Source organism: Lacerta agilis, chromosome 4 (assembly GCF_009819535.1).
Source record: "Lacerta agilis isolate rLacAgi1 chromosome 4, rLacAgi1.pri, whole genome shotgun sequence".
Lineage (NCBI taxonomy): Eukaryota > Metazoa > Chordata > Lepidosauria > Squamata > Lacertidae > Lacerta > Lacerta agilis.
Genome location: NC_046315.1, coordinates 74,367,730 through 74,395,527, shown reverse-complemented (window position 1 = coordinate 74,395,527; position 27,798 = coordinate 74,367,730). Strand labels below are relative to the sequence as shown.

At 45.5% G+C, this 27,798-nt stretch overlaps 1 protein-coding gene across 2 annotated transcripts; it reads left to right on the top strand.

The window, feature by feature from the left end:
• Positions 1-459: 459 nt before the first annotated feature.
• Positions 460-27,798, top strand: TGFBRAP1 (transforming growth factor beta receptor associated protein 1). 2 transcript variants are annotated; one of them, XM_033147646.1, is made up of 13 exons: positions 460-623; positions 2,536-2,641; positions 5,072-5,773; positions 8,282-8,476; positions 9,951-10,105; positions 12,993-13,075; positions 15,488-15,829; positions 16,950-17,007; positions 18,024-18,167; positions 20,825-20,971; positions 23,325-23,484; positions 24,998-25,431; positions 27,092-27,798. In XM_033147646.1, exons 2-13 carry the CDS (start codon positions 2,596-2,598, stop codon positions 27,278-27,280), a joined length of 2,655 nt encoding a protein of 884 aa, XP_033003537.1. In that variant the 5' UTR covers positions 460-623; positions 2,536-2,595; the 3' UTR covers positions 27,281-27,798. The 2 variants fall into 2 exon arrangements, with proteins under 2 accessions (XP_033003537.1, XP_033003536.1); XM_033147645.1 differs by lacking the exon at positions 460-623 and adding an exon at positions 710-876.

Genomic DNA, 27,798 nt, shown 5'->3' with positions numbered 1-27,798 from the left:
TGGGTTGACCGGGTTACCCCAGCCACTTCGGTCGGCTCCCAACCCATGAAAACACAATAGGGCATCCAACATTTAAAACTTCCCCATACAGGGCTGCCTTCAGACGTCTTCTAAAAACCAGAGGGTTGTTTTATTTCCTTGAACACCCGTCTTTCCTCCTCTTCCTCCTCCCTTGTCCCTGGCAGCTGGAGGCACCTTTCAGGCAGGACTGCGACTCGAGGAACATCCTTTTGGGAGCATCCCTTTCCTCCCGTCCAGCCTGGAATAGCTCCGTCGGTTCGATCCCCGCAGGTTCGATTCCCGTCGGGGGCAGCTGCGTCTTCCTGCCCCGCGGCAGGGGGTTGGACTAGATGTCCTCCCTCCCTCCCTCGCTCTCTCTGCTCCCTCCCCCCCACCCCCGTCCTCAAGCGGGAGGAGCCTCCGCCTGTCAGCCTCGCCTTGTGACCGGAAGGGCCGCGGCGCTGCCGCCGCCGCCGCCCCCGGAGGGAGAGACTCAGCTGCCGCTGGCTTCGACACCGCGGCGGCGGGAGAGCCGCGGAGCAGCGCCGAAGGGGCCTGGAAGGAGGAGCGGGCTCGGCTTGCAGCGGAGGCCTCCCTCGGCTCGGACGGTGAACAGGGGCTCGGTAAAAAAAGAAAAGAAAGACGGCACGCCCGCGCCTTCCTCGTCCCCCTCCTCCTTCACGGCACCTTCCCGGGTCTCTCTGCCTCGGTCCAGCACCCTTTGCTGGCAGGGGGTCAACCCAGCGCCCGCCCCGGGGTGGGCGTGGTGCCCTTGGGTGCTTGGGGCGTCGCTGCTGCTAGCCTAAGACTGCTCGCCTGGCCTGGCTTCTGCGTTGCTTGATACAAAGCTCAGTTTCCCTTTCCGTATCTGGGAGGGTGAAGTAAGTACTACTCGTGTGTAGCAAGTGGATGGGTTTTTTTTTAAAAAAAAAAATTGGGTGGGGGTGGGGGGTAAAGGAAGGAGGGGTGAGGCTGGTGGTAGTGGGCTGGGCTGGGTTGCAGCAGCCGGAGCTCCTCCCTGCATCTTTGTAAGAATGGTGCAGAGACACCATCTAAGCACCATTAGGCTCATATATATTATATATGGCTTTTAGAAGGCAGCCCTGTATAGGGAAGTTTGTTAAATGTTTTAAATATGTTTGATGTCCTATTGTTGGAAACCGACATATACTTTACGCAGACTCGCAATTTACGCACATTTCTTAGCAATTCGGCTTCCCATTCTTACATTCTTGGCGTGTCTCTCTCTCTCTCTCTCTCTCTCCCCCCCCCCCCGTAATTACGGTACCTGCTGCCTTATGCACAGTACTTTTCCTGCTGCACGTTTCTTTCTTTACTTGGTTCTTACTATCTTCCCATTGCTTATACTTCAAGGTTTATTCAGGCTGGCCACAACGCAGGCTCCCTCAGCCTGAAAGCGAGATGAGCACCACAACCCCATAGTCGCCTTTGACTGGACTTGACCTTCCAGGGGTCCTTTACCTTTCTTTACCTTACTTCAAGGCTGTCTCTGTGTGTTTGTAGACCAGCGAGGCTTTAGGCTAACCGGCTCAAGTTCTCGCTAGGTATAGGGGCTGGGCTGATCGCCTCTGTACAGTTTAGAAAAGTAATGACGGCCATATTCCATGCCTAAAGAAAGAAAAGGTCAAGAACTGACCTGGCCTCCACACACAGGTTTCTTCTTCCTGACTCCCTTGGAGCAGAGAGAGAATGCTTGCAGTGGAAAAAAACACTGGTTGTAGGCAAGTTTCGGGGAAGTCACACTGTCCCCAGAAGTGGAGCAGTTCCACACTCTTCATAAGCAGTGGTGTTAGAAAGCCTTACAATATCACCTGCTGGGGTTTCTGTGGTGTGTCATGTTGTTGATGTCTTAATTAGAGTGGCCACAGGTGATCTGTATAAAAGGAAGGTGCCGTAGAGTCATTCTGGTTATCAGAATCCAGGCAGGAAGCACGGGTATGTTGCATTTCACAATTGCAGGTGGATTTACTGTGTCATTCGTGTGTTGCAATATTCAGTTGTGAATTGGCGTGGCTGAGCCTGCTGTTGTTGCATTTATTCTGTGAACTCCTCTGCACTCGAGAGCACATTAGTCAGCTCTGAATGCTCATCGTTGTCATTTATTAGATCTGTGTGTCACCTACTCAACAGCCTCTGTGCGTCTTGAAAATATGCAAAACCACGAATCCAAAGTTTTAAGGCATAATTTACATGTAACTAAACGACAATCTGCAATGAAGCCCCACATTATAGAAAAATCTTAAGTAAACAACTCTCAATATAACAGTAGAATTAAGATCAGTGGAACTGAGAGAAAGGTGAGAAATGATATCACATGGAAACTATTATTGTTATACCTTGTATTCTTCTATTGTTATCGCCACGCTTAATACATGGTTAAATAGCTTTAACATGCAATGGGATGAAAACTGGCAATTGCTCATCATAGTTAGCAAAGCATCGGGGAAAAAGAGCTTTGCTGGAGGAGAAAAAAAGTTCTGCCTAGTGACTAGTCTTTCACCCTTTTTCCCACAGTGGCCAACAAGATGCTCCTAGCAAGCCCAGAGGCAAGATGGCAACCGGTGTCCTCGGCAAATGAAACTGAGGCACACACCTCTTAAAGCCACTGCTTATATCAGAGGTGGGCAACCTTTTTTCAGCCTGAGGGCTGCCTTGTTTCTTGTGTGTGTGTGGGGGGGGGGTGTCTCTTGCCAGTGGTAGGCAGCTCCACAGGCAAAAGTAGGAGGGGCAGCAGGTTAAATTCCAGCCACACACAAAAGCCAGAGGTGTCTACACCAACACATCTCTCCATTCCCCATCGAAGCAATGTGCCCGCACATCTCTCCATATAGGAAAGTGAAAGGCAGTTTGAGGGCTTTTTCCAGCCACACAAAAGCATTCAATGAGAGGTTCGATGGAGGGGCTGACTTGGGTATAAAGGAGAGTCCCCCGGGCCTGAGGTTCCCCACACTTACTTGTTGCATTTATATCCCACCTTTTTCTCCATGGAGCTCAAAGTGGCTTTCATGATTCTCCCCCCTCTTCGTTTAATCCCCACCACAACCCTGCTAAGGCCACCCAGTGAGCTTCATGGCTGAGTGGAGAATCAAACCCTGGTCTCCTAGGCCCTAGTCCGACACTCTTAACCACTGCAATATGTGTGGCAGAAGGAGAATATGATGCAGGTATTTTGATGTCCGATTACACGCCGCACATTCTCTGCTGAGCCACCTTTATCACTGGGAGTGAGCACTTAATTCCAAAAAGTATTCCCAGCCCTTATGATCGCTTTAGAAAGTCAGAAAATTGGACAGCGGCACTATTTAGGATACAAAACATTGGGAAGATCTAGAAGCCGTCTTGCTTTCTTGAAAGGTTTTGAGGGTATACTCAGTTTCGTGTCAGGATTAAAGTGAAAGTGACTCCCTCGCAGCTGTGTGTGCAGGTAATGTGAGTACAGTATTTCTGAAGCTGTAAAAGGAGAGGGGGAAGCCACGGCTGTGTAGGGGCACGGTCTCAGGGCATAGGCAGCCATCTTGCAGTGTCTGGGTGGGGGAATGCCTGGGGACGCCATGTGTGCTGCTTTGGAAAAAAGAAAGCAATCAAGAAAATTGGGCTAGATATATGTTCAGAAATATAGTAAGGGACGGATAGTTATGTCAGCTTTTCAATAACCTTGGGGGGGGGGAAGGAAGGTTACGAAGTGAAAATTTGGTACTGGTTGATATCGTAGTGAAATAAAATGTATGTGAAGATAGGTAGACACATTGATATACACTCACAAGTAAGAATGAGTTATACGGTTGGGTTTGACAGGAAGTCGAATGGGTGTGGAATTTGTGTTGGTACGGGTTATCTAAAATTTGGAGTGGGTGGGAGGTGAGGGTAACTTTATTTTTTTTCTTTTATTTTTTTATGATGGTTAACATATGTTTTCTCAAATGATATAATATGCTATGTTTGGTCTTATATAATTTAAATTATGATAGATCCCATTGTAAAAATTTATAAGGGAATAGAATCGAATATTAGCTAGGGATTGGATAACAATTAAGAACAATAACCAAGCTAACAGACGTTTTTCTCTCTTGTTTACAAAGCTTTTATTTTTATTTGTACATGGAACGTATATGTTACATTTTTTTCTTATTGGTTTACAAAATATATACTGTATAGTTTTGTTATATAATGTACAAAAGATAAATAAATGATCTTTTATGGGGAAAAAAGGAAGAAAGCAACAAAAGTGTACTAAATCAAAGAGAAGTGCATTGCATACATCCTCCTTAAGCAGGGGTCAAGCACCTTTGAGCTACATTCAGCTGGTTATTTCATATATTGTATTTTATTGTACAGTAGACCCACAACTTATGCACATTTAACTTGTGTGCATTTAGCTTTAATTTAATATTTTTAAGGGGATGAGTGTGTGTGGAGGGGACTTTGGCAATCTCACCCACCATTGCATCCAGTGTGTTTTGACTATGGCTTTATGTGCTGTTCCTGGAACATAACGCCTCAAGGAAGTTGTGGGTCTGCTGTATTACAATTTGAATTCTATTGAATTCCAGATCCAAGAATTAAAATCATATAGCATCTAGCACAGCACATTACGATTGCTGCAACAGGCAGAAAAATCATAAGGTGCTTTGACAAGCCTCTCAACAGTTTTAAAGTGGTCCGTGGTGGAAAAGGTTTCTTGGACAAACATACATGCCACCTGCATACCCAGTAACCCAACAGAGGTGCTTTTTTTTCTACCTGCTGTCTGCCTTTGCCTTCCCCTCCCAAGCACCTACCAGATGCTGGAGCCGATAAAAGTTATAGACTGCAGATTTTGAGCAAATCTGCGCCAGTCTGCTTGCCTTATATTAGCTTCAGGCTTAGCCACGTACGGAGACAAGTTAACAGACGTACCATTTCTAGTGTCGCGTCGGAAAGGGCACCTGTTTACAGGCGCTGTTAACAAACTGAAGGAGGTCTGGGCTGATTCCCTTTAAATGTCCTGTTTGTTCTCCCTGCTGCTTGGGTGTGGATAAAAACAAGTCTCTCTTCTCCTTTTCCGCGGCAGGCCACCTGGGAAGCGCGATGAGTGTCAAGGCCTTCAAGCTCGTCCCCGCGGTTGAGCGGGACTTGCTGATGGGCGACAAAGCTCGGATCAACATTGAATGCATTGAATGCTGCGGGAAGAACCTGTATATCGGAACCAATGACTGTTCCATCTACTACTTCCTGCTGGAAGAGAAGAACTCGCCCGCTGAGAAGACGTCCTTTTCCGTCTCCAAACAGCTGCACAAGTACCTGAGTTTTCGGAAGCCCGTGGGGGAGCTGAAAGCTGCGTCGGCGCTCAACAGGCTCCTGGTGCTTTGCGACAACACCATAACGCTGATGAACATGATGAACCTGGAGCCCATCCCCACGGGGGCTAGGATCAAGGGAGCTACGATGTTCACGTTGAATGAGAACCCCATGAGCGGGGATCCTTTCTGCGTCGAGGTTTGTATCGTTTCGGTCAAGCGCAGGACCATCCAGCTCTTCTTGGTCTATGAGGACCGCGTTCAGATTGTGAAGGAGCTTCTAACCCCGGAGCAGCCGTGTGCCGTGGCTATAGACGGCCACTATTTATGCCTCGCTCTCACCACCCAGTACATTATTCTGAACTACGACACTGGCGTTTCCCAGGACCTCTTTCCTTACTCTAGCGAAGAGAGACGGCCCATTGTGAAAAGAGTAGGCAGGCAAGAATTCCTGTTGGCGGGACCTGGAGGATTAGGTAAGGCCGCAATGTTCTCTGCTTCCCGTTGGGAGGATATTGGGTCTGCGCTTAAATCTTGATCCAGTCGAATTTGTTCCCTGGTGCTGTGCTATCCGGTCGTACCAATACCTTATTCTGTGCAATGAGCTGTGATTTCACAGCAGGAGAGCAGGCAGGCGCCAAAGAAATAAGGAAATACCGTATTTTTCCATGTATAAAACTAGGTGTTGTTGTTTTTTTTAACCAAAAAATGGGTTTAAAATTGGGGCTCGTCTTATACACAGGGGTGTTTTCTTGATTTGGAGTTCCCAAAAATAGGGGGGCGTCTTATACATGGGGGCATCTTATATACAGAAAAATGCGGTAAAAAGCAAAAGTTCACATACTGTTGTGGACACTGGGCTGGAGTGCTGCATTTAAAGTATATGACAATAAAGTGCTTATGACAATTATCCAGGCACATCCCAGGCAACAGTTGTAATAGGAATGAATGCACTGCACTGGCAGGGTAAAAGGCTGCGTCCCGCCAGGGCTCTATTTTCTAACTTGAGAAAACGCTAAAAAAATCACAGCCTGGAGGGAGATGTACTGCATATTGTTCTAAAAGCCAATTGTGCGGAAAGGCCCCAAGACTAGCAACCGCCGATAAATCTTGTTTTGATTTTTAAGAAGTAGCATATTGGAAAACTTGAATGAGTAGTCTGATCTTGGAAATTCGTGCTTCCTTACTGCCTGATCCTAATCAGTGCTAGGCATGCTTAAGCCCATTGAAATCAATGGGATTGGGTTTGCTCCGCTCACTGTAGGATCGGGCTGTTGGTGGCATTCCACTAAAATTGAATTCTGGTGGGGGTTTTTTTGGAATTTCGGGTGCCTCCCCCCCCCTGTCACTTACTTGAGTCGTCCAAGGCAGGGCTTGAATTGTAAACAGAATTGTGCCAGGACCTTCCTACTGTAAGAAACAAACTAAGTAAGTAGTGCTTAACTTTGTTAAGCCAACACTGGAGTCAATGGTGCTGCTTCAAGATTCAAACTGCATGCTCTGGGGGGGAATCACAACCTCCTTCCTAATACAGATACCTGTTTATTTATTGTCCTGTTTTCTAACACGCTTGGATTCCTTTTGCAGGTTGCAGAATTAAGGTTGTTTTTGTAAAGCTGCTATCCGTAAGCATTTATTGCTCAGCCGTAGCTCAGTGTAAGACCCCCAGCTTTGCCCGAGATAAGGTGAATCCTACATGGCGTGAATAGCTTGTTAAAGATGAGAGTCCGCTGTTGTCCTCTTGCTTTCCTTAATAAGTGGAGCCTTCTATTCTTATGGTGAGGGCAGGTGGCTATTCGTTTCCAGAGGAAACATCTGTGTACAGTGGTGCCCCGCTAGACGAAAATAATTCGTTCTACGAATTTTTTAGTCTAGCGGTTTTTTCGTCTAGCGAAGCGGCAATGACAGCCGCGCTCCGCTAAACGAAAAAAAAGACGAAAATTTTTCGTCTTGCGAAGCAGTCCCATTGACTTTTTCGTCTTGTGTGCCGGCTTCCGCTAGACGAATGCCGTTCGTCTAGCGAGTTTTTCGTCTAGCGAGGCATTCGTCTAGCGGGGCACCACTGTACTGTTATTAGGCTTGATAGCACATGGAGCAATCCCTAAGTCCTAGATCCACAGGCTTCAGGAGGCAAGGAATGGAGCAGAGGGGCCTCTCCACCAGTGGGCAAGATCTTTGCCAGCAGAGGGGCACGTCTACTGCAGAGAACCACACTATAGCCGTAGATAGTTCAGTGGGCATGTATCTACCACTGAACACTATGGACCTTACTTTCAAACAAATATACATGACTGTTGTTCCACAAGGTGTCCATTCCTTCTACTGTATGGTGAAGGACAGAACATCGCTGATGACCAAACGGAAATGTCATGCAACATTCTTTCTAACATTAAATGCAACTGCGGCACCGAACGTCTGGTTGAAATCAGCATCTGCACAACTGATTCTCACACAATGACCACTCACTCATCAGAGCAGTGGGTGGGGTTTGCGACCTGGCACGGGCTTCCTGTGCCTGGGTGACACCCCCTTTGCTTGCTGGCCGTCGCTCCGCCCCCTCCCCATCTAGCCAATCAGCTGCTGGCTGGGGGGGGGCGGAGCGAGGGCCAGGTAGGGCAGGCTCCAGCCGACCATCCCTCCAGTCGGTCTTTGGAGCGTCAGAACAGTCCACACAACTGATTCTCGCACAACCTATCCTTTTATCTATTTGTTTCTAAAACTCACTTGTGTAGCTGCATATTCCGTACTGGTTAACACAGTTTAAAAAGGTGTAGCTTTTTCTTCCTATGATGCACGGTAGGTTTTGCTTGTTGGTGTGCAAGTTACTGTCATGCTTGAGAGAAACTCTTCTTCAGAGTTCCTGAGAAGGCACTTTCATGGAGAATTCTCAGTAGGTAACTTTATGCAGATAACTGTAGAAGCCGGGCGATCAGCTGGTTGTCCGATCAGACTTCTAACTCATCGCTCCATTTCTAAACCGGCAGGCATGTTTGCAACTGTTGACGGCATTTCCCAGCGTGCTCCTGTTCACTGGTCAGAAAACGTGGTTGGTGCCGCCCTCTGCTTTCCTTACGTAGTTGCACTGGATGAAGAATTCATTACGGTGCATAGTATGCTGGACCAGCAGCAAAAACAGACACTACCCTTTAAGGATGGTCATATCCTGCAAGACTTTGAAGGTACCTAATTGTGTACGTGTGTGTGTGTGTGTGTTGTGAATTACTTTGGGGAAGATCTAAGTCTGTTTTTCTTACAGTCTTTAAAAACATAAAAAGCAAGGACTGGCTCAAGAGCAAACCACCAAACTGCTTTTCTTAAGCCAAGAATGAAGAACTTGTGGTTTTCCAATGTTTTCGGATTCCCAACATCCCCCAACCAGCATGGCCAATTGTCAAGGATGATGGGAGCTGTGGTCCATCATCAATCTGGTTCCCCATCTTAGTCCTCAGCATTTCTCACTCAAAATACTAAGTATTATATTACATTCCCAGGTTATCCGTACTGCTTGGCCTACGTGTAGCCGCAAAACATGCCCTAAGGAGCTAATGAGCTGAATGGCTTTTATTGTTAATTCTCAGGACTGATCACACTCTTATGGAAAGGGCGTATAATCTGTGACTCTCTAGGTGTTGCTACACATCAACACCGACATTTAGCCATGCTTTCTGGGGTTGATGGAAGTTGAAGTTCCTCATCCCTGTTCTGAAGAACGATCATACTCTGGAGCTAAGGAAACCCACATACTTCGAATGTGCATACAGTGATTGAAAAGTTCATATACAGGCAAACCTCTGAAAGGGGTCGCTTTCTGGGTCATTGTGCGTGTCAGCCTGTCCTGTCCCCGCCCAGTTCCTCCGCCTTCTGGGGCCGGAAGTGGCGCACATGTTGGGGCGTTCGTGTGTCACTTGGACGCACACAAAATGGCCGCCGGCTGTAAACAGCTGATTGATTCAAGAGGCTGCACTTCGTATGATAAGGCTCTGTTTTCTAATGTGGAAGATATTTATTGCCATCGGACACAAAATTTCTCTCCTGTGGGAGTGACATGGAAGTACTTCCTGTGGAAGATCGTAGAGACTCAAAAAAACGAAGCGGTTGACAGCGTTCGTTTGGCGCTTTCGGAAAGCATGAGCATAATTTGAGATTGTGCAAGTGCAGCACTCTTAATGTTGTTTGTACAAGTGTTGCTTTGAGCTCATTTTTATGTGGAAATACAACTGGCAAATTCTAAAAATAAACTGGCAGGCACTAGCTAAACCGAACTGATGTGAAGTTTCATTTCTTCATTTTAAAATGGAGGAAGAAAACTTGTTTGTAGAACCACCAGCGACCATTTGTGTGCTTGTAACTTAAATCTATGTTCCATCACTAAAATGTCAGCAAAGATGCCTGATCCCAATGGTAACTACATTTTTGCAAGGCCAGGTGCTGCCTTCCTACTTTGACATTATCTGATATAATGCTGTGTTTGCATTGTGCTGGATTTGCAGAGGTGTATTTTTTCTTGCAAGTTGCATTTAGTTTATGCATCTCAGTGAGTTTTCTATATATATATATATATATATATATATATATATATATATATATATATATATTCAAGTCATTTACGATCATGTAAAATGGACATCTTGTTTTCACTCTTTTTCCCCCCAGGCAGAGTAATTGTGGCTACCACCAAAGGGGTCTATATCTTGGTCCCACTACCTCTGGAAAGACAGATTCAGGATCTTTTGGCCAGCCACAGAGTCGAAGAGGCATTAGTCTTAGCAAAGGGAGCCCGAAGAAATATTCCGAAAGAGAAATTTCAGGTCTGTTGGTATTTTTTTAATGTATCTAGGCATGTGAAGGCAGCAGAATTGCAAGCAACCTTTGAAAAGCTGGAAGTCTTATTTTGAAGTATCTAGAAACTGGAGCCATTTACATGCTAGTATCGCAAGAGAGAGAGAGCAATTCTGAGAGCTGCTTCCAGGATGCCGTCTTTAAGCTATGAGATATCAGGAAGCTGTAGCGCTTAGTTGGATTGGGTGTGTTGAGAGTTAAGATTCTTCCATTTTCAGAGTGATGAGCATCCCTGGAAGCATTTGCAACTGGAATAAAAAGGCCATGTGCCACCTTTTGAGCTGACTAACTTTAATTTTAACAGGACGCGGGTGGCGCTGTGGTCTAAACCACTGAGCCTAGGGCTTGCCGATCAGAAGTTCAGCGGTTCGAATCCCCACAATGGGGTGAGCTCCCGTTGCTCAGTCCCAGCTCCTGCCAACCTAGCAGTTCGAAAGCATGTCAGAGTGCAAGTAGATAAATAGGTACCACTCTGGCGGGAAGGTAAATGGCATTTCCGTGCGCTGCTCTGGTTTCGCCAGAAGCGGCTTAGTCATGCTGGCCACATGACCCGGAAGCTGTCTGTGGACAAACGCCAGCTCCCTCAGCCTATAGAGCGAGATGAGCACTGCAATCCCAGAGTCGTCCACGACTGGACCTAATGGTCAGGGGTACCTTTACCTTTACCTTTTAACTTTAATTTTAAACTATTTCTTGTGAAAGCAAGTTTCATTTACTTCAACAGATCCTGCTTCCAGGCGGAAGTAGTAGTTTAGCAAGCGTAAAAGGTGGTGAGAGGCATTGATGGAATGTAAATATCCGTGTTCATTGGCATCATAATCCCTTTGTTGCATCTCTGAGGGTGGGAGTGACTCCCATACGCATTGTGCTGATAAGCATTGGGCTAGGACCTGGGAGATCAGGGTTCAAATTCCCATTCAGGCATGAAATCCATGGGCGACTCTGGGGCAGTTGAAGTATTTCGGCCTAACCTCCCTCACAGGGGTGTTGTGATGATAAAAGGGGGGAAGGAGAAGACGCACGATGCCACCACGAGCTCCTTGGAAGACAAGGTGGGCTATAAATAAAATAAATTGATTAGATCTTCTCCAAGCTATTAAGCTGTACCAGCTCTCTGAAACAATTTAGGCTTTCTTGGATATAGCATCACCGTTCGAACTTCCCTGGCCCAGCAGCCCTTCATAAAGTCTACCTAAGGGTGGGGGCTTCGCAGTCTCCCCACCCGCTCACCTTCTTGTTTTGCCTTCAAATCACATCTAGCTTGAGCTCTCTTCAGATGGATAACTTGACTCTACTACCAGAGCTTATTTAATGTCCATGGATTCCCCCCCCCCCCCGCCCCTGTGTAATTTTGTATTGCTTAAGGCTAGATAAATTTAATTAAATTACAGGAAAATTTACAAGACAAATTAAAACATCAGATTCTTTTCACCGTAGAGCGTCATTACATTAGCCACAGCTGAGTCCTCTTGTTTCATCTCCTTTCGTTTTGTGCCAGCGCTCATCTTCACATGTTTTTGTATATTTGTTGCTGGTGCATTTATATCTCATCCTCGAGGCACCGTTACGTGATTCTCCACAGACACACAGACACTCTCCCACTCTTTCTCATCTCACATGCACACCCTTTTGTGCTTGCAGTGGTCCTGCGAGGTAGTTTAGTTTGAGAGAGAATGATTGCTCCAAGGTCCACGTGCATCTCAGGAGAGTTCTTGGGACAGGTTGCGATGGGTCTAGAGCACACGATGAGCTTGCCCGGTTTAGCTTCTGCTCAAATCAGTGAAAGGGGTGAACAGGTGAAAATACAGGTGAAACTCAAAAAAATTAGAATATTGTGGAAAAGTCCATTTATGTAAGCAATTGTTTTCATTAGCTACTGGAGTTTAATATATGAGATAGACTCATGACATGCAAAGCGAGATACGTCAAGCCTTTGCTTGTTATAATTGTGATGATTATGGCGTACAGCTGATGAAAACCCCAAAGTTGAAATTGTTAATTTGGGGTTCTCATCAGCTGTATGCCATAATCATCACAATTATAACAAATAAAGGCTTGACATATCTTGCTTTGCATGTCATGAATCTATCTCATATATTAGTTTCACCTTTTAAGTTGAATTACTGAAAGAAATTAACCTTTCCACAATATTCTAATTTTTCGAGTTTCACCTGTAGGTGCGCTACTTGCGGATTTTGAAAACGTTGCATCTCGATTCAAAGTAGTTTGCTTGTAAACTGTTCTACTGCCACATAACGCTTGCTTCGGGTACGAAAACTGTTTGGAAGGCATTTCCACGTCTGAGAGAGCATGAGACCCAGTTGCAACTTGCACGTATGTGCATTTTGCGGCGTGCACATTTCATTGCTACTTTTGCACAGGTGCGCACGCTGGAAAGGCGTACCCGGTGTATGCACACAATCCACATGTTCTTATGCTGTTTCCTTCATGGGATTGATCAGCTCTTTGGGAATCTCATTGACTTTGAAGTGCCTGTAGGTTCTCAGCTCAGACATTGCTGGAGTCATCTGGGCCACTTTCCCATGTGTGCTACTTTCTCTGTTGCAACTGGCACCCTTTCGCAGTCCCCAGAGGACTTGCCGGGAAGCTGATAGCTAGATAGCTATGCTTCGTAGTCTTAGGGTGGACTTGCAGCCTTATCCAACTCTCTGATTCTCCATATTGTGAAAGTCGTACAAATTGCATGCAGTTATGAGCTTTAAATCAAGTCAGATTCTGGCTTAATCCTCATTTCAGCATGGCACAACTAGTGTATGAGCCACTCTCTCTCTCTCTATTTTTCTTTCATCAGTTTCCTAAACGGGTGGTATTTTCCCCTCTTTGTTTCCCATTTAGGTCATGTACAAAAGAATCTTGCAGCAAGCGGGTTTTATACAGTTTGCACAGCTTCAGTTCCTAGAAGCAAAAGAACTCTTCAGGTAATCCCTCATGTGGGGCGAAGAACACTTTTGGAGTGTTACTCAGCAACTGACTGAATCCTTGTGCTTGGGTTTAAAGGCTTCCGAGTTCTGAAATATTGTCATGAGGCAGGACTGAAAAACTTAGAAGGCAAAAGATTTAGGATCGCGGACCAAAGCAAATTTGGGGTTGCTCTTTTTTGACTCAGCAGTGGCTGATTAGTGACGAAACTCTCTGACTGACTCCTTTATGCTGAAACTGTTTCAGGGCCATGAAATAATGCTCATCTGTTCTGCCCGCGGTCTTGCTTGCATCTAGGCAACAGCTGATGTGCCAGGTTTGATTTTGAATCAGCTGGGTGTTTGCAACAATTGCCTTGGTTTTCCCCTTAATGTTGGTATATGCATTCTGATAGGTACTAAACTGCATAGCTTCTGGGAACTGAGCTTTTTGGTTTGCTATTTCACATACAACGGAAGCAATGGTAAGTGCAGAAATAGAATTCTGTTTGTAACGTAACATAGATCTGGGATTACAAACACAGCACCCACGGGCACCGTGACACCCACTGCCCCTTGGGCACCCTCCAAAAAACCCTGCCTGCCCTAACGTTTCTGAGCACAATTCAAAGTGTTGGTGCTGACCTTCAAAGCCCTAAAACGGCCTCGGCTCTGTATACCTGAAGGAGCGTCTCCACCCCCATCATTCAGCCCAGACACTGAGGTCCAGCTCCGAGGGCCTTCTGGCGGTTCCCTCACTGCGAGAAGTGAGGTTACAGGGAACCAGGCAGAGGGCTTTGCCTTGTGGAACGCCCTCCTGCCAGATGTCTGACTTTTAGAAGGCATCTGAAGGCAGCCCTGTTTAGAGAAGTTTTTAATGTTTTATGTTTCATCATGTTTTTAATATTCTGTTGGGAGCTGCCCAGAGTGGCCGGGGAGGCCCAGCCAGATGGGCAGGGTATAAGAAAGAAAGAAAGAAAGAAAGAAAGAAAGAAAGAAAGAAAGAAAGATTAACTTTTGTGGTGTGCATTCATTTCCTTGGCTTCCTGTGGCCCTGCCCTGTGCCATTCCCCACATGAGTTGCAGGCATTCAAACAAAGGGAAGAGGGCAGGACAGCTACAGCCTCGCTTTCCAGGATGCCAACACTCCTAGTTGCTCCTCAGGAAAGGGAAACGAGGAAGAAAAATAAGAAAAGAGCAGGATCTTGCCTTATGAGTGAGGATGAGGTGGCAGGAGAAGTCTAGAGCTTCTTGTGCAGGGGAAAGAACCTGGAGCATCGAAGGAGGGAAAGAGGGTTTTCCCTCATAAGTCACCCACATGGTGGGTCCTAGTGGGACACTAGGAGGGGGCTTGCGGTGCTTTAACCCTTTGTCCCCTGCTGCGGTTCTGATCTAGATTTCTTAATGCTAAGTTATGGGCAGCTGTAACAAGTGTACAGTACAGGTGAAACTCGAAAAATTAGAATATCGTGGAAAGGTTCATTTATTTCAGTAATTCCAACTTAAAAGGTGAAACTAATATATGTGATAGTCTCATGACATGCAAAGCGAGATACGTCAAGCCTTTATTTGTTATAATTGTGATGATTATGGCGTACAGCTGATGAGAACCCCAAATTAACAATCTCAACTTTGGGGTTTTCATCAGCTGAACGCCAAAATCATCACAATTATAACAAATATAGGCTTGACATATCTCGCTTTGCACGTCATGAGTCTATCCAACATATTAAACTCTAGTAGCTAATGAGAACAATTGGTTACATAAATGAACTTTTCCACGATATTCCAATTTTTCGAGTTTCACCTGTACGCATTTCCCTATTATCATTGTATCAATTTGTTTACCGCCCTATACTCGGTTACAACATAAAATCACAAAATAAAAACGCAAAATACATAATAAAAAACAACCCAACAAGTCCCTCCCCTACATCGGATGTCAACCAGCCAAAGGCCTAGTTAAGAGGGAACGTTTTTGCCTGGCGTCTAAAGGCAAAATGAAGGCGCCAGGCAAACCTCCCTGGGGAGAGCATTCCACAGACATGGAGCCACTGCAGAAAAGGCCCCGTTCTCATGTTGCCACCTTCCAGGTCTCACGAGGAGGAGCCGCCCGAAGATGGTCTCAGGTTCTGGGTAGCTTCATATGGAAAGAGGTGGTATTGCACGGTCCTGAGCTGTTAAAGGCTTTATAGGTCAAAACCAGCACTTTGAATTGGGCCTGGAAACTAACTGGTAGCCAGTGCAGTCGGACCAGGATAGGTGTAACATGCTCAATCCGCCTTGCTCCAGTGAGCAACCTGGCCGCTGAATTCTGCACCCATTGAAGTATGTACCAAGCTCAGTGTCGTGTGTGTGTGTGTGTGTGCGTGTGCTCCTCTGTATACTTTCCCCTTTCTTTTTGCTTCATTTAGTTTGACACTGTAATTGCAGAGGCGGCCAGCTGGACGTCCGGGAGCTGATCTCTCTCCACCCCTTCCTGCTGCCTTCTTCCTCTTCCTTCATGCGGACTCACCCTCCCCTCCACGAATACGCGGACTTGAACCAGCTGACGCAGGGGGACCAGGAGAAGATGGCCAAGTGCAAGCAGTTCCTCATGAGCTACCTGAACGAAGTGCGCAGCACCGACGTGGCGAACGGCTACAAGGAGGATGTCGACACGGCGCTGCTCAAGCTCTACGCAGAGTCCGGTCATGAAAGCCTTCTAGATCTGCTGGTCTCTGAGAATTTCTGCCTTCTCGCGGATAGCGCTGCGTGGTTGGAAAAGCACAAAAAGTAAGCCTCTGGGTGACATTTCCTAACCCCCAGTAGAGCTCAAAGTGAGCAATTGGGCTTCCTTAGAAACACCCAGTCCCTACCCTAATTATTTTCTGAGTTTTTTTTTAAATCTTTTAACTAGATGCCCATGTTCCATTTAGAATGATACGAGGCCTCCAGAGAGCAACTCATTTTTCTCCATAACCTTTTTTCATTTTAAAAATGCAAGCAGCAAAATAGCGTTCTAAGTCCCCTAGTGTGCGTAAGATTATTTAATATTGTTTGTTGAAAAAAGGGAGTTTAGAGCGGCTTGCAAAAAGATGGTACCTGCCCTCAGGCTGTTGGTCTAAAAAGTCATGGCATGTGAGGAAAAAGGAATGGGAGGGAGGAGGGAAAAGCAAGCTCAGGCACAGTACACATTCCCAGTGCTTTTTTTCTAGGGATGCTCAAAAGTATGCAGTATTGGTACCTGTTTTTTCTCAAAGAAAAGCTCTGCACATTCCTAAAATAAACATTTCTTCCTCATAACCCCCAAGTGGCTTCCCCTTTTTGCCTTTTAGCATCAGCATAGCTCGAAAAGAGAGCCTAACTTTCGAGAAATGTTCCTTGAGTCACCCACATAAGAACTGTTAGCTGTTGTGTAACTGCGGCATCCGAATACAGCTGTGCTTGTTGCGTAACTGTAGGAGCCTGAACTTCATGGCTGAGCAAGGGTTTGAAGGACCACCTTCCCACTGACTTGTTCCTGCTTCAGCTGAGAAGAGGGCAGAAGACTATCGGACTCTCTTCCAAGTGAACATGAGAACAGCCTGATGAATCAGGCCAGCGGCCCATCTGGTCCTGGTTTGTGTGCTCTTCAGATACTGGCTGTGTTGTGTTCTGGAATCAGGGCTACAACCTTACCCCAAAGTAGCAAATAGGAGGGAGAAATGCGACCTCCTTCACATGTAAAGTGGGAATAAATAGACCCACCTCACAGAAGCTGTGCAAGAATTAATCCAATCCAGTCGGTCTTCATTACAGTCGCAAATCAGCCACAATAATTAAATCATTAAGCCCGTTTATCACACAGAATGCCAAATAATGATTCTACTCATTTGCCTTTTTTTCTTTTTAAACAACACTGCTTCTTACACAGGTTCTTCGCGCTTGGACTCCTGTATCACGCAAACGGTCAAGACGCAGCGGCACTACAGGTTAGAGCGCAACCATGTCTCCAAGGAAGTCAAAGCAACACGCAAATCTTTCATGGCGAACCAAAACGTTTCAACTCATGTTTCAGTTCCCGTTCTGGGCACCAGGCAATTGCCATGCATGTTCATGCATTTAAAGCGGTCGTTGTTGCTCTCCAGGTAGAGAGCTGAGCTAATGAAAGGGGAACGGAATTCCTGATGTCTCCATCAGGTGACAATATCAGTTGAGGGTCAGGCATGCTATTCAGCTGGCTGGTCACCCACTATCCCAGCCAGGTGTATCATCTAGTTGTTCCCTGGCTTCTGTCTCTATTCCTTGTCCAGCTGTTCTGTATATTTGACAGTGCCTCTTCTAAACTGTATGAGGTTAAAACCACAATAGCTCATCTAAGATCAGGTCACCACAAGCCCCTCTTGCCTCTCCGCAGGTGGGGGAAGGTTCATAAGTCAGTGTGAAATAGTAGCTACCTAATCTTAATCAGCTTTAGAGTGCTTGTGGCCACCCTGACATCTTTGCACTTACAAGCCAAAACATTAGAAGCTGGGAGTTGGGTTCGCTTATTAAGAACCGGGTAGAATGCTGCCTGTGTTCTGTGAATAAAAGGGGGTAGAGATATCTGTACATACAAAAAGAAAGAAGGCAGCCAATGATTTGGAGTGTAGACGGGGAAGATCACATCGGGGAGATGGCACAGCATGGGTAAGCGTGCCCAATTGTTACCTGGATGGTGGGCAGGGAAGGATTTTAACATGGGGGCCCCCTTTTTGGTGGCAGCCCTGTGTCGAATGTTTACCTTTGCTCTAGGAGTCCAGTGCAGAGGCAAGGTGAAAGACCTGCACTTTGCACCCGTGCTCAGCTCCTGTTGGTGCTGCTACACAAGTCTTTGGCATCAGTGTGCTAAGTCTGTTGGTTTGGGTAAATTAATATTAACTAACAGCCCGAAGAAAAATAGCAGTTGGCTTTATTGCCATGGGACTGAACCTGAACCTGGTTGTTTTCTGCTTCTTTTCGGCTTCAGTTATGGGTGAAAATCGTTAACGGTGACATCCAGGACTCAACACGCACAGATCTTTATGAGTATATAGTCGACTTCCTTACGTCCTGCGCAGACCATGAATTGGTGTGGAAGTATGCAGAATGGGTCCTGCAGCGAAGTGAAGAGGTTTGTGGCTGGATATCTGTGGGGTGAGGTTTTTGAAATTGCTGTTGCTTGGGATATATGAGTACTGTATCATACAATCGTAGCATCGGAAGGGACCCCGAGAGTCATCTAGTCCAACCCCCTGCAGTGCTGGAATCTTGTGCCCTCCTCCCCAAGGTTGCATACATTGCTGTTGTGCTCGCTGTGGGATGAATTGATTCACATGTCTCAGGAACTACCAACAGCACCAATAGTCTAATTTGGTCTCTGTATTTATTTTTGCTTCGGGACAATCATCACTTTTTGCATTTCATTTCTTTCTAAACCTATTCCACTACCCCACCCCGCAAATGTGTGTATATATACCCGAAAAGGACTGTGCTGCACAAAAGCTTATAGCATAATAAATTTGTTAGTCTTTAAGGTGCCGCAGTATGTTCTCATGTTTTCTGGAACAGACCAACATGGCTGCTGCACTTTGGTCCTGCCTGCGGACTTCTCGCAGCCATCTGGTTGCCCACTGTGAGAATAGCATGCAGGACTAGATGGGCCATTGGCCGGATCCAGCAGAACTCTTCATACATTCTTATTTTGCTGTTGGCATGTCTGTCTGTCTTGAGTGACAATGGAGTGCGTCTCCGGGGTGAAGTCAAACTGTTGCGTTAGTGACCTCCCTGGGGCGCAAACGTGGGCAGTGTGAATGGAGGTCCTGGGCTGTTGCCCAGACAACAAGACCTTGCTGAAGTGGTCCAAAGGAAAGCAGAGCAATATGTTTGGAACCAGCCTAGTTGCGTTAGCAGCACGGTAGTGATCTCCCTGGGGTGTAAGCCTGGGCATTGTGTACAGAGATCCTGGGCTGCCCAGATGACAAGACTTCTACCCACCTGTGAAACTGTGAAATATTCTTTGTAACAAGCTAAACGGTTTGCTCTCTCATTATTTTGTCTTTCTCTGTGTACATTCTTTCGAACCTGTGCTATGTGACTTGCGACCAGAAACACAACTTGGTCTCTTTAAAAATATATTTTTTTAAAAAAAAATTAATGCTTTATTAAATTTAAAAAAGAAAGCATACATTCACGAAAATAAAAATAATATACATACTTAGTTTCTTTCCTTATGCATAATTTCTATGACGACTTCCCATCACCCCAACATGGATCCTATCTAACTTATTATTTCAAACTTTAACAGTCCATATCAATCTCCAATATTTTATTTTATTATGATTTTATATCTTTCTGCAGCAGTCATTCCACACCTGCCAATAAATTCATGTTTTTACAATTCTCACTGAGATATTTTCTATACACTTCCCATTCATTTCTAAATGTTTGTTTCGTATGGTCTCTTAATTTTTCCATCATTTGTGCCAACTCTGCATACTCCAGCAATTTCGCTTGCCACTCCAATTTAGTCGGGATTGTATCTCCCTTCCAGTTTCTAGCTATTAGTATTCTTGCAGCAACTGTGGCATATAATATTTTCCTCATATTTTTTGGAATTTCTGTGCCCAATATCCCTAATAAGAAGACTTATAAAGGAGATCTTAAACATCTTTTTGAGTTCGTTATGTATTATCTCCCAGGATTCCTTTATTTTCCTACACCTCCACCACATATGTAGCATCGTGCCTTCTGCCTCACCACATCTGCAACAGCTGCTTGATCTACTTCTGTACATTTTTGCTAGTCTTGATGGAGTTAGATACCAGGGGTATAACATTTTCATAAAATTTTCTTTCAAAGTGTAGCATGCAGTAAACCTTAGATCTTCCTTCCACAGTCTTTCCCAAGCTTCCACAGGGATATTGTATCCAAAATCTTGAGCCCATTCGACCACCACTGATTTGACATCCTCTTCCTTGACTTCCCAGTCAAGGAGGAATCTGTACATTTTGGAAAGTGTTTCCTCTTTATATTGTATTAGTTCCTTTTCTAGTCTTGATGGTTCTGTAGCAAAACCCTTCCGTTCGTCTACTTTAAATGTCGCGTTGAGTTGGTGATAATGTAGCCAGTCTACAACATGTGTTTGGATTTCCTCAAATCTTCTAATTCTAAGCTGATTGTCCTCCTTTACTAATAATACTTTAAAGGAGGACAATCTCCTTTCATATTTTTTTCCCCTTTACTGCAAACGCTTCTAAAGGAGATATCCACCATGGTGTTTTGGGTTCCAGAAGATCTTTCTATTTAGCCCAAACCAAATATAATGGTTTTCTTATGATGTGGTTCAAAATCCTTTATGGACTTTGACCTTATCATATCCTAGGTAGGCATGCCATCCATATCGGTTGTCAAAACCTTCCAGGTCTAACAAATCTGTATTTCTTAATGTCATCTACTCCCAGATCCAGGTGAGACGGGCCGCCTCGTGATATAATTTCAAATTAAAAATGTATTTTAAAGAGAGAGACAGCAACACAGCTGTGTGTCGTCCCCCCATTAATCCTGTATAAACTGAATATTGTGCATTCCCTCCCACAAACATTCGTTGTTGCACCCTGCCAACTTGTGTCATGTTTTCATCGATTTTAGAAAAGGTCAGATATTTTCAGTCCCTTTTAACAAGTATGAGGCAACAGGAATTGATAACCTGGCACCAGAGATTTGTGTGTGACGTCAGCCATTTATGTAAACTTTGCAAAAAAAAAAATTTTTTAATGCATCTTGCTTTAGGTTGGTGTGTACATCTTCACTAGAAGACCCTTGGAAGAAGAACAGAAGAACAGCTTTAATCCAGACGACGTCATCAGCTGCCTTAACAAATATCCCGTATCACTAGTAAAATATCTAGAGTTCTTGGTTCTAGAAAGAAGAGTGAAAGTAAGTGGCGATAGTTGGAACCGGTAGTATAAAAACTGGTGTGCGTCTGTTGTGACGTTCAGTTTATGCCTGAAGCTCAAAAATAAATCCAGATTGTTCCTTTCGTTCTCTAGATTGCTGCAAGGCAACCATGGTAACTTGCAGCTTTAAAACACTTCTCCTATTCCATTCTGCTTGCTTATTGAGACTCTAAGTAGGCCCATTACCAAGCTGGATAATTTAACACCAGGAGGTAATTATGGCACAAAGTACACACATAAGGTGACCCTTTTGCTTATCTATGGGAGCAAAGGAAAAACAAGAATTACCCTTTACATTATTTGCTCTCGGAAGCCTATTTCTGTTGCAGCGTAAGCAGAGGAGGAAATGCCTCCTATAGAATCCTGCTCCCTTCTCCAGCTGCTTTTGAGCAGTCCTAAATGTGTGTGTGTGTCCCCCCTCCCAATCCCAGAAAGGTGCTCTTGGGCAGCTTCTAAGGCAAAGGTACAATGTCCCTCTACACCAGGCATAGGCAAACTCGGCCTTCCAGATGTTTTGGGACTACAACTCCCATGATCCCTAGCTAACAGGACCAGTGGTCAGGGATGGTGGGAATTGTAGACCCAAAAATCTGGAGGGCCGAGTTTGCCTATGCCTGCTCTACAGTGAGGTGCAGCTCCGAGGACCTTCTGGCGGTTCCCTCACTGCGAGAATTGAAGTTACAGGTAACCAGGCATAGGGCCTTCTCGGTAGTGGCGCCCACCCTGTGGAACGCCCTCCCATCAGATGTCAGGGCAATAAGCAACTATCTTACTTTTAAAAGACATCTGAAGGCAGCCCTATTTAGGGAAGTTTTTAAATATTATTGTTGTTGTTTAGTCATTTAGTCGTGTCTGACTCTTCGTGACCCCATGGACCAGAGCATGCCAGGCACTCCTGTCTTCCACTGCCTCCTGCAGTTTGGTCAGACTCATGCCAGTCGCTTCGAAGACACTGTCCAACCATCTCGTCCACTGTTGTCCCCTTCTCCTTGTGCCCTCAATCTTTCCCAACATCAGGGTCTTTTCCAGGGAGTCTTCTCTTCTCATGAGGTGGCCAAAGTATTGAAGCCTCAGCTTCAGGATCTGTCCTTCCAGTGAGCAATATTAGTGAGCATTATTATTATTATTATTATTATTATTATTATTATTATTATTATTTATTACAGCTCCCATCATCCCTGACCACTGGTCCTGCTAGCTAGGGATGATGGGAGTTGTAGTTCAAGACCCAAGTTTGGGAAACACTGCTCCACATCAAGGACAGGGAACCTTAGGCCCAGGGACCACACGTGCCTCTCCTGACCTCTGTCTGACCAAGACTCTTCCCATCCCCAGGCCGCATCCCTCATTGGTCCTTGCCTTCCTCAAGTGCTTTTAATTGGTTTGATTCTGTCCTTAAATTGTGGTGATGCCTCTTACTTGTCTGATGGAGGATGGGAAGGGGTGGGTGGGTGCCTGACTCTTCGCATGGCCGGAATGTATCCTACTGTAAAAATATAAATAATAAAAAATGCTTCATTCATTTTGCCTGCCCCCACCAATCGCTGCCATGCGGCCCCTGGAAGGTTCCCCACAAGTAAATGTGGCCCTTGGGCTGCAGAGGCTCCCCCACCCCTGCCCAAATCTCCCCTGTCTGATGAAGTGTTGTCTCTGGGGTGTTGGGTGTTCCGGCATGGCTGCTGTCTCCCAACAGCTCCTGCAGCAATGGGGCAAAAGCTTCCTTATATCTTTGCACTAGGAGTGTAGGATCTCTAGAACGTGGAATTAGGCTGTTAAAAAAGATGAGCTTTCCCCCCTCCCCCCCCTTTTTTCTTTTTTAAAAGCCACTCAGTGGGTGGTTAGGAAGAAGTAATTCCAAGATTAGAAATTTTTGCATAACTTCAAATGCTTTAGAAGCACGATTTTATATAATAATTGTTTTACCGAAAGTGAGAAGGACTCTGGCTTAGGTAAGCCCGCTGAATTCGAATGGGTAAGATGCAAATGGAGGGGGAGGGGGAAAGAGTGACAAAATTGTGATAAGGTGAAAGCGGCATATGAATTAATAGATAATAGGATTCGTGCTCCTTGAGTTATTGCTAATGGTGATCATATTTTGAAAGGCAAATGAATTCTTTCTCTTTTAAGTGCTGCTCTGGAATTCCTTTGCTCTTGCAACGCACATGGAATTTCAAACTTCCGAATTTTTCGGAGCACAGATGCCCAGTCCTTTTGAAATGGTTTTCTTTTCTTTTTAACCATTTTGTTGTTTTTGAAAAAAAATGTTGGGAGTATTAATAAAGCTGCTTATGGAGACAGTCTTGGAATTGAAATACTGTCTTTTATACTGGCAGAAGGAAAAATTCCACACCCACCTGGCAGTCCTTTACCTGGAGGAAGTCCTGCGTCTGAAATCACTGGCTGCAGAGAAGAGTGAAGAATTGAGCCAATCGCAGGCGAAGCTGCGCAGTCTTCTGCAGAAATCTGACCTTTATAGAATTCGTTTTGTTTTAGGTAAGAAAACTGAAATTATATTTTATATGCTTCTGATGAAGGGTGTTGTTTTTTGTTTTTTTAACCAGCTACACAAGCAGAGAAAAGGAAAAGAACATTTGAATTGCACAAGGGTGATTTGAACTCAAGTTGTCTGAGGGAGAACGTTAAATGCTTTGTGTTGATGCCGGTTCCTGTTGCATCATTACAGTGTCAGGATAACTCGGGCCTAGTTCAACTTGCTATGGGAACCAGGAGCAGCTCCCTGTGATTCAGTGTATTCCAGAATTTGATGCAGGCATCTGCATAACGTGCCTGATTGCCACAATCCTTCCACTATAACTTTCTGAAGTGAGGGATCCTGGGCAACTAGACATAGCCCATATTAGGTCATTTTGGCATGTGTGTGGGTCTGTGCCCCACTGCAGTATGGCAATGAATGAACCCAGCCAGCAATGTGTGAATTCTAAGAAGTGGCTTTAGTGGCGTAAGAACATAGGTCTTTTAAACTGTGTGTTTAATGCTGCGTTGAATTAAATGCAACTGCACTGCCAAAAATAAGCTACCGTATTTTTCGCTCCATAGGGTGCACCTCATTTTTAGAGGAGGAAACAAGAAAAAAAAATATTTTTCTGGTTTTCCTCCTCTAAAAGCCCTGGTTTTTTTGAGGATCAGCTAAAAGTTTTGCAGCTCCTTTTCCAAAGGGGGAAAAGCAAAGAGGAAAAGCCCCGTTTTTATGGGGTTGAACTCACATTTCTGCAGCTTCTGAAAGAAAGGGAACCTTTTCTACAGTTTCCAGACAGATAATCTAATCAGCCAGTCACATGTCGCTGGGGAAACAAACAACCTCCCTCTGCAGCACATTCAACAAAGGAGGGCGGGGCTGAAAGGGAGCCGGGACTCTTATCTCTCTCCCGATCTCTTGCTGATCAGCTGCTGAGCGGGGTCCTTTCAACACCCCCTTTTCTCTTTGTAAAATAAAAAGCATGATCCTCTTTTGGCCCCTGGGCAATTCAGCTCCAGGGACCACCATTCGCTCCATAAGACGCACAGATATTTCCCCTTACTTTTTAGGAGGAAAAAGTGTGTCCTATGGAGCGGAAAATACGGTAAATATCGGCAGGGGTCCCAGTAACAGGCTTGCACCAGGGTCTTCCCTGGGGCTCTGCTTTCTGCTGCAGTTCCTCATAGCTCCCCAAAAGCTGTTTCTGAGAACTGGGGGGGGATCCTCCAGACTGAGAAGTAAAACAGCTGTGGTAGGTGGGATGCCAGCCCTGTGTCGGAAAAGGAAAGCCTTCTGTTTGTGAATGAGACTTATTTCCATCCTGCTCATTTTATTCAGAAACATAACGACAGGCCCAGAATTCTACACGTAACTGCCCTGCCAAGTGTTGGGAGGGAATTTTTCTTGGTTTTATCATTCTGCTTGCTCTTCGTTCTCAGTTGTTCTTTTAAGACAGCTAGCTTATCGGAGGAATATAGCTTTCTCTTGCACTCTAACAAGGCCTCTGCTTAAAATGTTAACATCCGGCAGATAAAATCAGCGGCACAGATCTTCACATGGAGTGTGCAATACTCTTTGGGAAACTGGAACAGCACGACAAAGCTTTGCATATCCTGGTCCACGAACTGAAGGACTTTGGTGCTGCGGAGGAGTACTGCGTGTGGAATTCGGAGAGCAAAGACCTTCCTTACAGGAAGAAGCTTTTCCACATGCTCCTTTCGGAGTATCTAAATTCCAGCACATCAGAGCACCAACTGGCCATGGCGGCTGTAGACCTCCTAAACAACCACGCGGCCGAATTTGACGCGGCCTGCGTTTTGCAGCTCATACCAGACACCTGGTCGGTGCAGCTCCTATCCTCGTTTCTCTGCGGCTCCATGCGGGAAAGCATCCATGCACAAAGAATGACACAGATCGCACTGGGGTTAGCAAAAGCGGAGAACCTCACTTACACACACGAGAAGGTGAGTACAGTGGACCTTCCAGATACGAATTAAATTTGTTCCGGGGGTCCGTCTGCAGCCCGAAAAGTCCGCAGGCAGAGGCGCCGGTTCTGCACATGTGCAAGGCACGCAGAACACTTCTGCGCATGCATGCATGCGTGGCAAAAGTTTGCCACATTTGTAACCTGAAAGTTACGTATCCAGAGCGGTATGTAACTAGAGGGTCCACAATTTGGCTGTTGTTATCAACGTGGACTGCAAAAAGATCAAACCTATCCATCCTTAAAGAAATCAGCCCTGAGTGCTCACTGGAAGGGCAGATCCTGAAGTTGAGGCTCCAGTACTTTGGCCACCTCATGAGAAGAGAAGACTCCCTGGAAAAGACCCTGATGTTGGGAAAGATGGAGGGCACAAGGAGAAGTGGACGACAGATGGTTGGACAGTGTTCTCGAAGCGACTGGCATGAGTTTGGGCAAACTGTGGGAGGCAGTGGAGGATAGGGGTGCCTGGCGTGCTCTGGTCTATGGGGTCACGAAGAGTCGGACACAACTGAACAACAACAACAAAATCAACATGGCAAAACCATTTTAGTGCAAGGGCAGGGGGAGGCAGCTTCCCAAGGCATGCTTTCAGCTGTGTCAGAAGGGTATAAGCCATGGGAAAGAGGCAAGTCTTCATAGACATGGTGCAAGGAGCCCTCGACATTGGGCTGGGGAACCTGCGGTCCTCCATATGTTGTTGAACTGCAGCTCTCGTCATCCTTGCCTATTGGCCAGGCTGGTTGGAGCTGATGGGAATTTCAAGTTCAGCAGCATCAAGAAGGTATAAGATTGGCTACCTCTGCTTTACACACACACACAGAACCGGTGCGACGGATGTTCTCCCAAAGCTGCCCTATGAGAAGGAAGCAGAGTTGGGAAGAGGGGAGTATTTGCATCTTGTACCAGAATATAATATATAAAATAGTAGGCTATAAGCCCTACCACCACCTTCCATAGACCTCATAAAATTGATACACTGCTTGACTGTAAAAGCAAGCAAACCTCAAAGCAGATTTAAAAACAAAGCAATAGAATTATCATTAAAACGACTATTTAAATGTTCTCAAAAAATTTTAAATTGGCGATAAACCAAAAGCAGATTAAAGCACACGTCTACATATGGAATTTTGCATTTACATACAGATGAACTACATAGCTTTTTAATACCCCTTACTGTCAGGGCTTCCAGAAAGAAACTTTGGAATTGTAGCTTGATTAGTTTACCAAAAAGCATGTCAGGGAATGATCATTGCACCAGTTCTAGTGGACAGCATATGCCACCAGTGAAGTACGAAGAGGGACGCACTAGGCTAAGTCCAACTCACGAGTAGCCCAAACAAAATCGAAAATTCTTTCTAGTTATCAAATTTTCGATTTTGTTTTGACTATGGCAGACCAACACGGCTGGTTTTGACTATGTTTTGACTATGGCAGACCAACACGGCTACCCACCTGTCACGAGTAGCCCCTTTGAAATTAATGAACCTAAATGACTCCTGTCCATTCACTTCAATGGGTCCACTCTAGCACTGAATACCATTCAGAGTAGCAATAGTCTCTCTGGCAAAACGGCAGCCTCTTAACACCTGCATCGCTTCATGTTTTCAGTGGCTCTTTGGCTTGTTTCTCCCGCTTTACAGGTGAAGCTAAAAGGGATCTCAACGGTTCTCTCGGACAGAAAGGTCTGCCAGATGTGTCAAAGCCCTTTTGGTGAGCCTGTGTTCGTCAGGTACCCAAACGGCAGCGTGGTCCACACGCACTGCGCTGCGAACCGACATGTGAATTCCAGCACAAACCACCATCTCTCCAGCCCCAGCGGACGGACATGAAATATGCCCAAGGTAGTGCTAGGTGCTGCGTTGGTTAACTCCTTGGAGTAACCGAAGGAGACTCTGCTGGGCGAAAGAACAAAAATAAGTCGAGGAGAGAGGAGGTTGCCCTTGGGTTGATGGGCAGGACTTTCGTTCAATGTGAAACACGGCCTCTTAAACTGCTGATCTCTTATGAATGTAGGCAGCACAAGAAATTGCAGGTGTTTATATAAATGAACAAATACTTTCCTCACGGTAAGGGTGCTGGGGAGGGGGTGGGGAACGGAAAAGCTTTTAAAAATACATATACATATATTAAAACTTGCACTGAATTCGGTGATCAAGTGGTCTTGGAAGGAGAGCAAAAACAACTCTTCCCCAGAAAACCGATTCTGTCTCTTGAATAAGTGGCATGAAGGAGCACTTTCTCTCAAGAGTAGAGCATAGCCTGCATTATGTCCTCTGCCGGGTCTAAATTTTGCCTGCCGGGACAGCATCATGAACTTGTTCTGTGCTCTTGATACTGGGTTTTTCTT

Bases quoted from the DNA above. Each gene is read 5' to 3' on its own strand.
- TGFBRAP1 (XM_033147646.1), top strand. From the start codon at position 2,596: ATGAAACTGAGGCACACACCTCTTAAAGCCACTGCTTATATCAGAG. The intron at 2,642-5,071 runs GTGGGCAACCTT...TTTCCGCGGCAG, and splicing joins AGCCACTGCTTATATCAGAG to GCCACCTGGGAAGCGCGATG. The intron at 8,477-9,950 runs GTACCTAATTGT...TTTTCCCCCCAG, and splicing joins TATCCTGCAAGACTTTGAAG to GCAGAGTAATTGTGGCTACC.